At 36.9% G+C, this 16,776-nt stretch overlaps 2 protein-coding genes across 2 annotated transcripts; one reads left to right on the forward strand and one right to left on the reverse strand.

Annotated features, from left to right (window-relative positions):
• Positions 1-7,625: 7,625 nt before the first annotated feature.
• Positions 7,626-8,591, reverse strand: LOC111897188 (uncharacterized). Its single transcript, XM_023893141.1, has 2 exons — positions 8,099-8,591; positions 7,626-8,035 (listed from the first exon to the last, which is right to left on the reverse strand). The coding sequence occupies exons 1-2, from the start codon at positions 8,589-8,591 to the stop codon at positions 7,626-7,628; spliced, it is 903 nt and encodes a 300-aa protein (XP_023748909.1).
• A 1,059-nt stretch (positions 8,592-9,650) lies between these two features.
• LOC111897211 (metalloendoproteinase 2-MMP) lies at positions 9,651-10,719 on the forward strand. The gene has a single exon (XM_023893165.3). The coding sequence runs from the start codon at positions 9,678-9,680 to the stop codon at positions 10,605-10,607; it is 930 nt and encodes a 309-aa protein (XP_023748933.1). The 5' UTR covers positions 9,651-9,677; the 3' UTR covers positions 10,608-10,719.
• The last annotated feature ends 6,057 nt before the right edge of the window (positions 10,720-16,776 follow it).

Here is a 16,776-nt window from a genome sequence, read left to right on the forward strand (position 1 = left end):
CATAGTGTACATGCTTGGAGCATGGGACAACTACTGTTTTAAATTCAAGAATAAAGTTGATAGCTAAACAGTATACAATGAATAATGTGTAATCATATGGTGATAAATAAAAGGTGTTTTATTTATGTTCATAGGTTTTGATACCATATTGGATTCAATTATTATTGTGTTTCATTTTGCATGTCTTGACTTCCCGAATAAACTAGGTTATTCTTTCGGAATGACTAAGTTATTCAAACCATCCACAGTCGGTCATATGTTGGAAGTAGATATGAATCAAGACTGTCATGGGTTGGCTTGTAGAGGTCTAAGATATTGGACAAAGGGCTACAACACTCATGAGTGCTCATAAGTTCTGAGTATTGGATTCAACCCGCGCTCATTAGAATCACTTCATGGATTTTATCACGAGTGATCATGAGACGATAATATCTTATATTCTTCAAACCTAGAGATATGAGTTGTTACTATGAGTTGATAGTACATTGATTGCACGAAAACGCATTGGTAACTCGATGTGCTAAAACGTGTCTTTGTGTATGATTCAACAAGTAGTAGAACAAGCCATATGAGTCGAAGTTTATCCATTCCTTTTACCTTCGAGATAAAAGCGATATCTGTGGGCCCCTCGATGATTTGATGATGACAAATGGAAGTGCTCGGCCGGGCCAGGACTGATTTGATTTGTTCAATTAGTCAGTCGTCATAAATCGGAAATCGGGAAACAACAAATGGACAGAGAGAATGATTATAATCCATGTCTCAGTTCATATGATATCTAGAATGGAGGAATATATGATCCCTTATCTAATGGACAAGTCATTGACAAAGGTCAGAGTTCATCTACAAGGTCAGAGTTCGACAGAAGCTTTTGAGAGCTACGATTGCCAGTTGGTTCCTGAAGTCATACGCAATAATAGTTTTAGACTTATCCAAGTGGGAGACTGTTGGATTAATGTCTAAGTCCATAACTATAATTGGTAAGACTTGACCCGACCCGGCATGGTCCATTTGGGTTGCATACCATCATGCACTTGGATAGACTATAATGAGAGAAATAAGACACTTATGGTTATTAATATATTATAAGTTCTAGTATATTAATAATAAGAATAATGAGATTATTTAATTAGTATTGATCAAGAATTACTCTAGGATTAATTAAGTGATCAAAAGAATACTAATTAAATATATGGGTTGATTGTGTAAATCATCCATACTTGTATAGTGGGCTAATGCTCCATGGATTATCTAGTTGGGCCAAAACCCATATGATGCTCCATGGATGCTCCATGGTGTATTTGAACCCATGGATCCAAGGAAATGGAAAGTCATGACAATTAGGGTTTGCCCTAATTGTAACACTATATAAAGATATTATTCTTGGCAAAATCGGGACTAGGATTATTCTAGAGAGGGCTAGCCGATTTCATGAAGTGTAGAATTCTCTCAAGCTATTCTAAGTGTTTTGATGATTGTGATTCCATTTGAGGTGTCACACTTGGGGCACTAGGCACTCAAGCTTCATGAAGACATTCTACATCAAAGAGGTATGTATTCTATCTTGTTATATTGATAGTTTTGTATGCTAGATTAGGATAATACCTTGGATGTTCATATTTGCATGTATAATAGAGAAAACATAGATACAAGGTATTTAGGGTTGCATGTACACTTAGGAGTGTTAGAATGCTCAAAACCCAACAAATGTTTCATTGAAATCTACACCTTGTTCTTGTCGAAAACCACGAGCAACTAATATTGCTTTATGCTTTTGGAGACTACAATCAACATTGAACTTTGTTTTAAAAACTAATCTTGTTCTTTTCGATCGCCATAATTTCTTCCTCCATTCTTTCTTCTAGTTTATCATCTTGAAGTACCACTTCTGCTGAGACTGGATCACCATTGAACAAGGCTAGAGTGCTAGCATAAATGTCATTGAAGTTTCTATATCTGAGTGGTGGAGTTTCTGGAGACGACACATCAAAAGATCCAGATGTGGTCCTCGAGGGCGTAACAAAAGATGATTCACCGTGAGTAAAGCTTGGTGTTGGACTTGACAGTGGAGACATGGGTGTATTTATTGGATGATCATGAACTTCATCTTCTACATTTTCAAATGAATTTCACTGTGGCATTGAGTTTGTGAGAAAAGAGGTATCCTCATAACTTGAATGTTCTTAGAAAATTAGATCATGGTTGATAACAATATTCTTATTTATAGGATCAAATAACTTGTAGGCCTTTGACCTTGTACAATAGCCCACAAAGATGTATTTCTTTGACTTTTCTTCTAACTTGTGCCTATTTGTGGTGACCAACGCATAGCATAAACAACCAAAAACATGCAAATGATCAACATCGGGCTTGAACTCAAACCAGACTTTGAAAGGTGTTTTATTCCATACTGCTTTGGTGGGTGATAAATTGAGGAAATACACAGCTGTGGCTATGGATTCTGCCCAAAAGGAGTCAGATAACTTTCTTGTTTTTAGAATTGCTCGAGCCATCTCCACAATAGTCCTACTCTTCCTCTGTGTGATTCCATTTTGATCAGGTGTGTAGGGAGCTGTCAATTCTCTTCTTATTCCTTCTTCTTCACATAATGTAGTGAATTCCTTTGACATGAATTCAGCGCCTCTATCAGTTCTTAAAATCTTGATTACAACATTTCCATATTTTTCAACAAGGGTTTTGAACTTTTTGAATTGTTCGAAAGCTTTTGATTTCGCTTTGATGAAGTAGACCCAGCACATATGAGTGAAATCATCAATAAAAAGCAATAAGTACTTACTCCCTGAGTGTGATTCTACCCTCATTGGTCCACAAATATCTGCACATACTATCTCAAGTCTTTATGTTGCTCGTCTTGCTTGCCCTTTAGAAAGGATCTTTGTGTTTGCTTACCTAAGACACACCCTTCACACACATGCGTGGAATCTTTAATGGTTGGCAGCCTGTTCACCATGTGTTTGCTTGTTAATAGTTGTAGACCTTTTACATACAAATGACCATATCGATAGTGCCATAATCTAGATTCACCATCCTTGCTACTCATCATCATATATCCTTCTTTTCATGAAAAATCTACTGGAAACATTATGTTTCTAGTCATTTTCGAGTATAAAAGAACTTCACCACTTTGTTTCTTTACGACACAAGCATCAATTTCAAATTCTACCTTCAATGCATTTCAATTAACTGGCCTACACTTATCAGATTGCGGGCCAGACCAGGTGCAAAATGAACATCATTGATGAGTTTATCCTTTCCTTCGATGCAAACTGTCACAACTCCTATTCCTTCTATCGCTAGTGGTTGATCATTGCCAAGACGAACACATCATTTTTCTGTCTTGTTCAGGGTTTTGAACTTGTCACGCACACCGGTTATATGATTAGAGCATGCACTATCTATACACCATATCTCCTTTGTGACATCAACAGGATGAATGTGGTTTATGAACAAGTAATCCTCCTTCTCTTCAGATTTCTCTTCAGGGTACTTTGCTTGGTTTTGATTTGTCCAACAATCTTCTTCTTTATGACCAAACGTCTTACAATGATCACATTGAACAAGTGACCCTTGTGATCTCCCTCGTCCACAACCACCAGATGATGCTCTACCTTTTTCTCGACCAAAGGAATATCTACCTTGTTCTCCTTGGATATGAAATGGATGTTCTCCGTCTTGAGTCTAAGATCTGTTGAGTCTTGTTTCATGTGCTTGTACATAGCCCATCATTTCATCAAAGGAGAATGTTGCAAGATCCCTTGAATCTTCAATAGCCACCACAACATGGTCAAATTTAGAAGGTAGACTCCTCAGTATCTATGCAAAAACAACTTCATCAGAGATTTTATCTCCATAAGCATGCATTTGAATCACAATCGAAGATGCTTTTGCCAGGTACTCTTGAATGGTTTCACTTGCTTTGATGTTCAAGGTCTTGAACTGCCTTCTTAGGGACTGAAACTTAACTGTGATCACCTTTGCCGATCCTTGATATTCAATTTTGAGAATGTTCCATGCATCTCATGATGTGACTGATGCAACAATTATGGGATAGATTGTTTCATCAACAACTTGTTGCATGAAAAACAAGGCTTCTGCATCTTTCTTTTGATTTTCTTTCTAACGTGTCTCATCTGTGCTTCCTTCTGAATACCCATTTTCAACAAGATCCCACAAAATTGTGACTTGAACAAAGTCTTCATTTTTGTACTCCAAAACTCGTAGGAGTCGCCCTTAACGATCGGAATTTGAGGGTGAGACATGCTGATAGAGTTGAGGTTTTGTGCCATCTAAACAAACCAGTGAGACTTAGGAATACAACCTAAGCCCTGATACCACATTGTTGGTTCAAAACAAATGAAAAATGCAAAAAAAAAAAAAAAACTCTTGTGTACTATTCAGTGACAAACATAGAAAAGAAGGCTACAATATATAGCATAACTTACAACTGAAAAAGTAAATGCAGGAAACATCAAAATACTTAAGTAAAAGCAGGAAATATGAAAGACTTCAACTGTTATGAAGACAGACACGAGAGAAAGTATTTCACTCTATTTCACTCACATTGAATCAGTCTTCAACATGCTTCACCCATGAAAAAGTGGATTCTTCATAAGCTCTAAAGCTGACTTGTTATCCACATACATTTCCATTGGTGGAATGTCTTGACCTGTTATTTCTGACAAGAGTCTACGTAGCCAAATGCCTTGACATGCTGTCACAGTGACTGCCATAAACTCAGCCTCACATGACGATAGAGCTACACATCTCTGTTTTTGTGAGGACCAAGAGACCAGATTTCCATTTACATAAAACATCATGCCTCCTGTACTTCTTTTTTCATTCACATCCTTAGCATGATCACTCTCTGAATACCCTGAAATAGTGATCTGATTTTCTCCTTTTGTATAGACCAAACCGTGGTCCAAAGTTCCCTTTATGTACCTGTGAATCCCTTTCACTTCTTGAAGATGAACCATGGTAGGTCTCTCCATAAAACAACTCACAACTCCAACGTCAAATGACAAATCTGGATGGATATGGGTCAAGTACCTAAGTCCACCCACTATACTCATGTATTTAGTGGGGTTTACCAATTCCACATCTCCCTCTTTGGTCAGCTATATCTTGTGTTCCATAGGGCTTTTGGTAGGATTACACTTTATCATATGTGTCTTTCCTAGTAAGATTCTAGCATATGCTTCTTGTTTTAATGAAATACAATTCTTGTGTTGACTTACCTCGATTCCCAGGTAGTAGGTTAGTAGCCCAAGGTCGCTCATTTCAAAATTTTGTATTCATCTCCATCTTGAATTCTTTCACATCATTAGAAGAGAATCCGATTACCAATAGATCATCTACGTAGACCCCAACTATTATAGTATTCCTATCCTTCATCATGGTGTATCAATGGCTCTTGGCGCCTGCTTTAACCCATAAAGAGCCTTTGATAATTTGTATACATTGATTCCTTCAGCTTTCTTCTCGAATCCTTCTTGTTGAGTGACATACACTTCTTCATCTATCTTCCCATTTAGGAATGCTGACTTCACATCAAGATGATGTACACCCTAACCATTCGAACCAGCAAGAGCAAGGATAATTCGAACAATTTCAATCCTAGTGACATGTGCAAATACCTCATCATAGTCGATTCCAAACTTCTAAACATAGCCTTTTGCCACGATCCTCGCTTTATGCTTCACAATCTTTCCATTTAGGTCCCGTTTTACTATAAAGACCCACTTTAACCTAATTGGCCCTTCCGATCTCTTAGGAGTTTGACTAGACGCCAAGTATTGTTCTTCTCAATTGAGTCTACCTCAGCGTTCATCGCATGTACCCATTCTTTCTTCCGACTTGCTTTGGCATAGTTTGAAGGCTCTTCATCGCTACACATCATCAAAAGTTCTTCTGGTGGCAGTTTAATTTCTTCGGTGTTTTCATACAAGTCAGTGAGCAATCAGTAGCGTTTTGGGTCACCACCACATGTAGAGCTCGAGGTAGTGCTCAGAGTCGTCACCAGAATTGGGGGAATTTGGGGGTAATTGGTGAATCAGCTGTACCCGATGTTGCGTCTACGAGTGTACTAATTGGACTTGGGCCGATAGGTGAGTTAAATGGCTGAGGAGTTTTGGCCCGATCATTGTTATTTTGTGGCGACCCGTTTCCTTATTCTGGTGTATCTTATACCCTTTCACCGTCATCAACATAATACTCGCCGTCGAAGTTGAAACCTTCTACAGTGAAAGACATCCCCGATGTTGTTTTGAACTTAGACATCTTCTTACATTACCATCTCCGATTTTCTTCAAAAAATACATCCCTGCTCACATACATCATACCTGTATCATGATCTAGCAACCTATGAGTCTCTAAGCCTTTCTTAGTTCCTAGATACACCACTTTCTTACTCTGATCATCTAATTTCTTAAGATGGCCTTTCGCTACCTTCATGTACGCGACACAGCCAAAAACTCTCAGATGACCAACTCATGGCTATCTTTCGGTCCACACTTCATACGGTGTAGTCTCCTTGAGAGCTTTGATGCTTAATTGGTTTAGTACATAGACTGGATGGCTCACAGCTTCGCCCTACAAAACATCAGGTACCCCCATTGTCTTCGGACAGCTCCTAACCATATCTAGTACTGTCCGATTTCGCCACTCCACTACTCTGTTCTGTTGTGGCGAGTATGGTGAGGTGTAGTGGCACTCCAATCCAGTTTCACTGCAGTACTTAGTGAATTGCTTTGACATAATTCACCTTCACGATCTGTTCTTAATACCTTAAGCTTTTCACCAATTTTATTCTCAATTGTGCTTCTGAATTTCTTAAAGGTATGAAAGGCCTCATCTTTTGTTTTCATTAAATATACCCACATAACCCTGTTGTGATCATCAACTAACATAACCTGCTGGTGTTGGAGGTGAGACTGGTCCACATCGATCGCCATGAACCAGCTCCAATTTCTTCCTGGCCCTGATATTCGTGCTTGCTGGGAATGATGTTCTTACTTGCTTCCCTATTAGACACCCTTCAAAAGGTTCTGATGGCATCTTCATCTTGGGGATTCCCTCAATCAATCCCTTTTCAGACATAGACTTTAAAGAGGTAAAGTTCACATGGCCTAACCTTGTGTTCCATAATGATGTTGGGTTATTAAGTTCGGTTACTAAGCACCTTGATATGACCTCTTCTAGTTGGATTTTGTAGAGTCGGTTTGGGGACTTATTTACTTTCATTAGCATCCTTCCAGCATCATCATACATCCATAGGAATGGCTCCTTAATTCTGATCTCATCACCTTCTTCAGATAGTTGGCCAAGACTGACTATATTGCTGCAAAGATCAGTATGTAGTACACCTCCTTTAGTCTTCTTTCTTCTCCATTCGTGCACTGGAGTAGAATTGATCTTTTCCCTTCAATTCTTACTTTGGATTCGTTTCCAAATTTTACAACTCCATGAACCTTTCTATCTATGTTTTTAAACTTGTCTTTATCTCAAGTCATATGGTTACTTGCCCTAGTATCAAGATACCACATTTTTTACTGATTCAGAATTCCACCATTTGTTCTTAATTCAGGCTTCACACTTTCTTCGTTTTAGAACACTTCCCCTATTTCTTCTTTGACTTCAAAGGATGATAACAATAGCGTCGGTTCATTATCAACCTGGACCAAGATACTTTCTTGATTTCTTTCTTTCCTTAGGTTCTTGCATTCGGCTGTATAGTGCCCAAACTCCTGACAATTGTACCACTGAACACTACTCTTATCTTGACTGCTAAATGCACCTTGGCTCCCTTGATTATGATGACCACCTCTACCACGGCCACCACGACCTCTTCCTCTTCCACGTGACCCATTAAAATCACCACAGTTTGTCTTTGATTTTGAGTCACCATCACCCTTCTTCTTTCTCTTCTCTGACGATTGCTGATAGATTATGAGAAGTTTTCTATCTTCTGATTCACCATCACCTTTCATACGTTCTTCATAGGCTTTTAGCCTTCCTATCACTTATTCAACAAACATTGAATTTATATCTCCAAATTGCTTAATTGTCGAAGCAATACGGAGAAACTTGGGTGGTACTGCCCTCAACAGTTTCTTCACAATATAAGACTCTTCTAAAGTGTCCCCAAGAGTACGCATAGTACTCACTATATTGCACACTTTTGCAGTGAAACCATCAACCCCTTCTGTCTCCTTCATTGTCATGGCTTCAAATTCTGTCTTGAGTGTCTGTATTCTTGGTGTCTTCACCCTATCTGCTCCCATGAACATGGTCTTCAAGGCATCTCCTACTTCTTTGGCTGCCTTCTTCTCCACCAATGAGAGTAACAAATCTTCAGGTATGTCTTGATAGATGGTTGTCAATGCCATCTTGTCTTTCTTTACTCCTATAACCGTGTTCGAGGTTCTGGGCTCCACTGCATCCCAAACTCTTTGAGCTTGCATGAAAACTCTCATCTTTATGGCCCATACACCATAATTACTTTTGGAGAGCATTGGGTAGTGAAAGGTGATCTGGCCTTCCCTGTCGCCATTTCCATTATTTCCAGACATCTCTTCTCGAGATTGGTACTTGGGCATGCACTTGGTTAAGCTCTGATACCAAGTGTTGGATTTTGACATGTTCTCAAAACGAAATAATCAAAATAGATAAGCAAGAAGGCCACATATTGCAGATTGGGGAATCTGAGTTGTGTATTATTGATTGAAGAAAGTAAAAAGTAGTGTGTTACAACATTCTCAGATGCACCGAATATAAACAACTCAAAATGCAGAAAAATATGAACAAACTAGCTAGTTGCTAAAGACCAGGAATTATCTCCAGGTGATCTTTGTTTATTAATAAACTTTAAATAATACTAATAAGGACATGTAGAAATTAAATGAACTCTGAATTATCTCAACAAAAAATAGACCTTAGAGCCAGTAATACCTTTTTCGGTGGCAGCTAGGTAGCAGTGCGAAGAAGGTGAAGTGGAGAACCGATGAAGCAGGCGTACATTATGACACAAAAAGGGAGTAGATGAGACGAGCAGGAAAATTTGTTTTTCAGTTCAAAACATACACCGAAGTAGGGTTGCAATTTAGGAAATCAAAATATTTTAGGTATTTAGAGGAATGTAGATTGGATAGAGCGGAAAAGTAAATTTGGGTGAAAACAATGAAATTAAAACAACTTCAGGGGAAACGAAAGTTTATGTATTTAGGGTAACATATATAGAACCCGGTTGAGTTATAAAAACGGGTTTTATAAAAGAAAATCCGAATAGAATTAAGTTTACACTAAATAGAACCCGGATTTCTCTAATACTGGGTTAGTGGGTCTTATTAGGAATTTTGTAGTAGTGATTAACTTTATGTTAGTGACCCACAATGAGAAACCATATTAGAATGAAGAATTTTTAAGCGTACACAAAACTTTGTCTCAGTGGTGTTAATGGAAGACCAAAGACCTGATTAGAATCACAAATTTTCAAACATATGCCAGATCAACATACCCCACGTCTCAACAATTCTCATGACTTTAAAAACAATAATAAATAAATAAATAAATAGTAAGATAAGAGAAAATCACTATAAATAGAGATGACGACTATGAACCTCGTACAAGCATCTCAAGATTTGAACGTACTCGTTGTAATGGAGTCTAAACTCTTTCTTCCCTTTTCATGTATCCTCTTTCTTGCTTCATTTATGCTACCAGTTCTTTCGCATGTTCAGGACACTCATTTACGACCAAATGGGTCATCGGGTAATAACACGAACCCGTCACCTTTTGGGTTTCTTAAAGCCATGCAAGGGTGTCGTAAGGGTGATACGGTGAAGGGGATTCGTGACCTTAAACTGTATCTTGCTCGTTTTGGATACCTAAACTACCAGAAAAACCCTAATGTCACAGATCTTGAAAAAGATCATTTTGACGAGGAGCTTGAGGTTGCTATCAAGTCGTACCAGGTCTACTACCACTTGAACGCCACGGGGACGCTTGATGGGCCAACGGTGTCACAGATGGTCATGCCTCGTTGCGGGTGCCCTGATAAAGTAATTCACAAGCACACCGATCATAACTCTTTACCCAAAGTCTCCCTTTACAAATTCTTTCCCGGAACACCAAAATGGAACCGTGGTCATCTAACTTATGCTTTTGGACCACGTTTCCCAACCCAATTCATGTCAGCTGTTGATTGTGCTTTTGGAAAATGGGCTACTGCTTCTTCTGGATACTTCACGTTTTCAAGAGCAGGAAGTTATGAAGGTGCTGACCTAAAGATTAGTTTTCAACGTGGAGACCATGGAGATGGGAGTCCCTTTACTAGTCAAGTGTTAGCCCATGCTTTTTCACCTTCGGATGGAAGATTCCATTATAATGCGGATCATAATTGGGCTATTGGAGCAGTGCAAGGTGCTTTCGATGTGGAGAGTTTGGCTTTACACGAAATAGGGCACCTTCTTGGGCTTGGTCATAGCGAGTTTCAAACCTCGATAATGTGGACTAGTTTCGCCCCAGGGGTCACGAAAGGTTTGACCACTGACGACATTAAAGGGCTCCGTACTCTATATGGTATTTAGATTGAAGAGAATAAGGACGCATAATTATAGTATTACATGTATGTTTTATGGTTGTGTTTACATGTGTGGTATGATAACAAATATCTATAATGAATAAGTCAATATTTTAAAACCTGGTTTTTAATTTATTTGGTGTGACTATCGGGTCGGGTGTAAACCAATTTAATGTCGTCTCAATCCCTTTTTGGAATTTATATATACCTGTATTCATATATTTCCGATTTTTAGATGATTTGGTGTGACGATCGGGTCATTAGTAAACCAGTTCAACCGTCGGATCAATTATGTTTTTCAAAATTTAATGCATTTTATACATACCAATATTCATTTATGTATAGAAAACTTGGAAATTGATTTCCAAATGTTCAAATATTATAAAAAAACATAACCATAAGTTTTAGATCAATTGAAATACATAATAAAAGACACATATACTACAAGAAATGTTAGCAATAGCAACGACACCTTTAGCGGCGACGCCTAGCAACAACGGCGACATGTAATTGACGCGTTACATGTCGCCGCTATTGCTAGGCGTCGCCACTAAAGGTATCGCCGCTATTGCTGACACCGTGGCGATCCGCGTGAAATAATCCCTGTCCGTTCGATCATTATTCAATCCTACGGCTGTAAACTCCTATAACACGTGCTTTCTTTTCTCTCTAGGGGTGTCGCTGCTAAAACCCCTATGTCGCCGCTAAAACCTTCATGTCGCCACTATTGAGTTGTGTCAGATAATCCCCCCCCCCCCCCCCCAGTCGACCATTCTTTCCTTCGATCGCTGTATCTCTCAAAACTCCAACTATGCCTTCACCATCTGCACCCATTACGATTCCGACCACCGGGAGCCACTTTCCCGGCAACTGGCCTTGTTTACCGGCGACCCACCCTCATTACCGGCGGCCATCCAATTTATCGACGGCAATTCCGACCACAACAACATTTCAGTGAAATTGAGCAATCTAAGGTCTATTTCCCTAATTTATTTTCTTCTTGTGTTTTGATGTTAGTTTTACCATTCAAACCTGATTGTATCATTGATTTCTATGTTTTCTAAGACTTTTTTGGTTAGTGATTTTTAGTGTCGACCAAGCCTCTTGTTTGGCTGTAAATTGATGATTTTTGAGTGATTATGTATGTTTTATCATATTTTATGCAGCCTATTGTATAATTGATTTGTGTTTATGCTCATTGTGGTGTATTGGCATGAAAATGGAATTACACATGGTTTGTGTGATTTTGTATTTAGGTGTATATTTTTCTATGAAATTAGTATTGGATGTCTAAAATGGTAGGATTGTATGAAATTAGATGTATTGCTTAATTATTTGAAATTGGAATTTGAATTGGATGTATTATATGAAATTGGATGTATTGTTTAATTGTATGAAATTGGAATATGAAAGTTGTATTGTATGTCTAAAATAAAATGAAAAAATGGAATTGAATCTATTGTATAAATGTATGATTATGTGATATTTAGGTTTAATAGTTTGGTATTTATAAGATGAAGTGATAAAGTTCTTAATTGATAAGTTATAGTTTTTGTAGTAATTTTAATTTGTGCATGGAAATGTATTTAGATGAATTTATATGATTTTGTATTCAGAAGTATATTTGGTATAATGAATTTGTGCATGGAAAAAATTGAACAAAAAAGTAGGATGCAATAATGGAAAAAAAGTATGATGTTATATTGTGTATGTATTTGTATGCAATTTGGAAACTACAATGTTATAATAGAAACTGTATTATTTTTGTATATGTAATATGTGTAAATTCTATTCATATTGTAATTTTGCAGGCTATATATGGGGTTTAGTTGGACGATACTCTTCTACGTGATGGCGGATGTTATGGGCTTAGGACATGGAGGTGATGGAGCCGGGGATCCACCACCTCCCGGAGGCTTTGGTCGTGGTCAACACGAACAGGATGGTAAGTCTTATTATGATATATTTGTTAGATATTTTTATCCATTTATTATAAGCTATCGTGACTAATATTTTTAATTATATTTTTCAGCTGAGCTCCCTAATAAAAGAAGTGTCCAAGCAAAAAACATTCAACTATCAAACATAATACGGGCAAACAAGGGAAAGTCTGTAGATTTGGATTTCGATAGGGAGCTGACATATTCCCCTGTCGGGAACCATTGTAATTGGTTTACCCATGAGATTGGAAAGTATATATGGATGAACATCCCTTTGAACGTATCTGGTTGGGACAATGTTTCCTCCGCTTTAAGGAATGCCACAGTGGTTCATTTAAAGGTAACTTGGACAATATTTAAGTTTAGTTCTATTTGGTATTTAACTAACTAACTTTTTTGTATTTGTAGAATAAGTTTGATTTAGATAAGGTTAACTTGGATCCCGAGCGTGCTCAGTTGTTGCAGAGCATTGATGCGACCTTGCAAAGAATTTATAAAGACCGGGAAAATAAAGCGCATACTTATTTTGAGAATGTCGGGGGGCTTACAAATATCCCAAGGGCATTAGCCAACCCCCCCCCCCCCCCCCCGATGGTATGTCACGTGAAAATTGAGCGCAAGCAGTCGAGTATTTTCATACTCCTGAATTTCTAAAGCGTTCGGCGTCAAACAAAGGAGTACGTGTACAACAACAAGTTGTAAACAGAGAGGGATCGTGCTCGTATAGCAATGCATTTCGTAAGGCCAATACTGATTGCCAGGGGGTGTTTAGTAGTCCTGCAGTCGAACAACAATACGTAAGTGCTTATATCGTCAAGGGGTAGTTAGTAATCTAATTTTTATTATATTTATTATTTTTTGAAAATACAGAATGCTTTACTCTTTAAGATCAGTCAACAAACTCAAGCTTCTTCTGAAGCCAGCGGTCTAACACCAAAGGATACACAAAATTGTTTTGAAAAAATATTGGGTGTTCGACGTGGCCATATCAGAGGCATCGGGCGTAAACCTTCTATGGTTGTGTCGATGTACGATCAGGAACAACCACTAACACAACCACCACCACAATCACAGGTGACAAGACTATTTAATTTTGGTAATTGTTTAAAATGTTGGTAATTGTTGGTTTAGTAACAGTTTCAAAATTTGGTAATTGTTAGTTCGATAATAGTTTATATATTGGTAATTGTGAGTTTGGTTATAGTTTGATATATTGGTATTTTATAAGACTATGTTGTTTTATTTGTAGTTAGAAATGCTTCAAACAATGTTAAAAGATCTGACATGTAGTGCTGCACTTGAAGATTGGTTTCGTTCATTGCCACAACGAAATGAAACCGGAGGAAACGAGGAGAGCGATGATGACGATTAGATAGTTGTAGGATATTTTTTATGTTTTATCTGTGCAAGTATTTTAGACTAGTATTTTCGATATTTTGTATGTTAAATCGGACAAGTATTTTAAACGGATATTGTATTAATATTTTGGAATGGAATGATGTAGGATTAGATTAATTAATATCATACTAGTTTTTTTTTCAATTTTAATGTGAAATATATATATATATATATATATATATATATATATATATATATATATATATATATATATATATATATGTGTGTGTGTGTGTGTGTGTGTGTGAAAAACACCAATACCGGCGACGCCTTTAGTGGAGACAATTGGTTATTACCGGCGACTGGTCTTTAGCGGCGACATGAGCTTATTAGCGGCGACATGTCTTTAGCGACGACAAACAAGCATTAGCGGCGACAATTTGATTAATAACGACAAAACATCAACGTCGACGTTTTAGCGACGACACGTCGCCACTAATAGTATTAGCGGCGACAAGCCCCACTTTCAGCGACGACGCCTGTCGCCGGTAATACTCTAATTTCTTGTAAACTATAATATCAAAACAAAATAAAGTTCACGATCAAACCAAACACATCATAATCAAACCAAATCACGTATATTGAGAAATTTGAGTGTTATATGACACACCCACACAAAAAGAGAAAATTACACGAATGGTCCCTATGTTTTAGGGTAATTTGCGTATTTGGTCGCTAACTTATTGTTTTAACATGGAAGGTCCCTATTGTTGTTTTTGTAATGCGTTTGGTCCCTCTCATACCTAAAAAAACTATTTTTCCCTTGATTTTTTAATTTATTTAAATAAACACACCCTTAACCCTACCCTTTCACCCTACTTTACCTACCCCACCATTTTTTCATATTTAAATAGTAGTATTTTTAGATAAAACAGAGACCAAACGCATAACAAAAACAAACAGTAGGGACCAAGCGCGTAACAAAAACAATTATTATAAACTTTTCGAGTTAAAAAAATAAGTTAGGGACCAAGAACACAAATTACCCCAAACCATAGAGACCAATTGTGTAATTTATATATATATATATATATATATATATATATATATATATATATATATATATATATATATATATATAGTTAGGTTTATGTGAGACGACTTAATTTTGTGAGACAGTAAGATGCATTTTTTTTATTTTTTTTTAGTTAATTCAAATTCCTAAAATAATATTTAAAAAAAGAGTTTTTGGATTTTTCTATTTATTTTGCATTTTAAAATTATTTTTTAGAATATGTATAGTGTAATATTCTATTAGAATATTTCACGTATTTTTCAACAAAAAACGAGATTTTTTTTTTATTTTTTTTAGTTAATTCATGTTCCAAAAATAATATTTAAAAAAAGAATTTTTAGATTTTTCCATTTATTTTGCATTTTAAAATTATTTTTTAGAATATGTAGTGTAATATTCTATTAGAATATTTCACGTATTTAAAAAAAAAAAAAAAAAAAAAAAAAAAAAAAAAAAACGGGATTTTTTAATTTTTTTTTTATTTTTTTATTTTTTTTAGTTAATTCAAGTTCCGAAAATAATATTTAAAAAAAGAATTTTTGGATTTTTCCATTTATTTTGCATTTTAAAATTATTTTTAGATTTGGTTTCACGGTCTCACAAAATTAGAATGGTCTCAAATGAACTTGAACCTATATATATATATATATATATATATATATATATATATATATATATATATATATATATATTAAAAGTTTGTTCCCTAAGGAACAATACTTGACCAAGAGTACTATTCATGGGGTTACCATATTAGTTAGGCTGTTGGTAATGGAGCTTGTGACGTGTCCTCCAACCACAATGCACCGACTTAAAGATCTGCTAGCATTGCTCCAGATACCCACTGCCTTCCTCTTACTTTTTCATCCCAATCGTGATCTGTACCTTCGATTGCATATTTCTTCATAACTTTGAGTTCCCTTAATTGTCTTTGGGTTGTGTGATGGAGGTTGACCTTGGCTAGAAAATCCATCATAACCTAATACCCTTATCATCTTCATCAGCATATACGATTTCATCTTAGCATAATACTCGTCTACGTCATCTTTCTGTCTTCTTCACACTATGACCTTTTCTTCTCACAACAGCAACAACGACGGTGATGGTGACAGCTGCAACATTTTCAGTTCTAATTTTGTTTTGAGACTCTTCTTCTGCTACAGCTACTCCTCAATTCTTCGAACTATCCGAATCTAGAAATTGGTGACAGTGATTCTCCCGTAAATTGCGATCAGGTTTCACTTTTCATTTTTCTTTTTCGTGATTTTTTTCTCAAACTTCTAATGAAGTTCCTACAAAGGTTACGATTCAACCACTATTGGTTCAGGCAATGTATGTATCAATCGATTTCTCTTTCTATTTGATTTTGTAACCTCGGTTTCGAATCGCTTCATTATTCGGGGTCGTGGCCCGATCATCATTTATCTCAAGGATTAGGGTCTTGGGCAAGAAGAGGAGTAGCCCTTTTTGGATGTGGGTATTGTAGATTAAGTGATCCGAGTGTTAGATTGCATTTCGGAGCCCAAGGGTATAATCGTAATTTTGGCAGTCTGGGCATTTATGAATTTTGGGTTTTTGTTCAAGAAGTTTTAAGGTGAAAGTAAGTTGATAGAAGTATAGGGTTTCTCGTCACCTTTCCGTGGATATAAGGTTCGTCAGAAATGGACTTAAGACAAAGGAGTTATGGCTCAATGAAGTTCAAGTGTTTTCAAGCTTGGTTGAGTATGCTAGGCGTACTCAGCAAGTAAGCAGGGCATAGTTGGTTAAAGGATCGTGAGTTCATCTTGAGTACGTCGGGCGTACTAAGGGGTTTGCGAGGCGTA

The sequence above is a fragment of the Lactuca sativa genome, chromosome 5 (genome assembly GCF_002870075.4).
Source record: "Lactuca sativa cultivar Salinas chromosome 5, Lsat_Salinas_v11, whole genome shotgun sequence".
Lineage (NCBI taxonomy): Eukaryota > Viridiplantae > Streptophyta > Magnoliopsida > Asterales > Asteraceae > Lactuca > Lactuca sativa.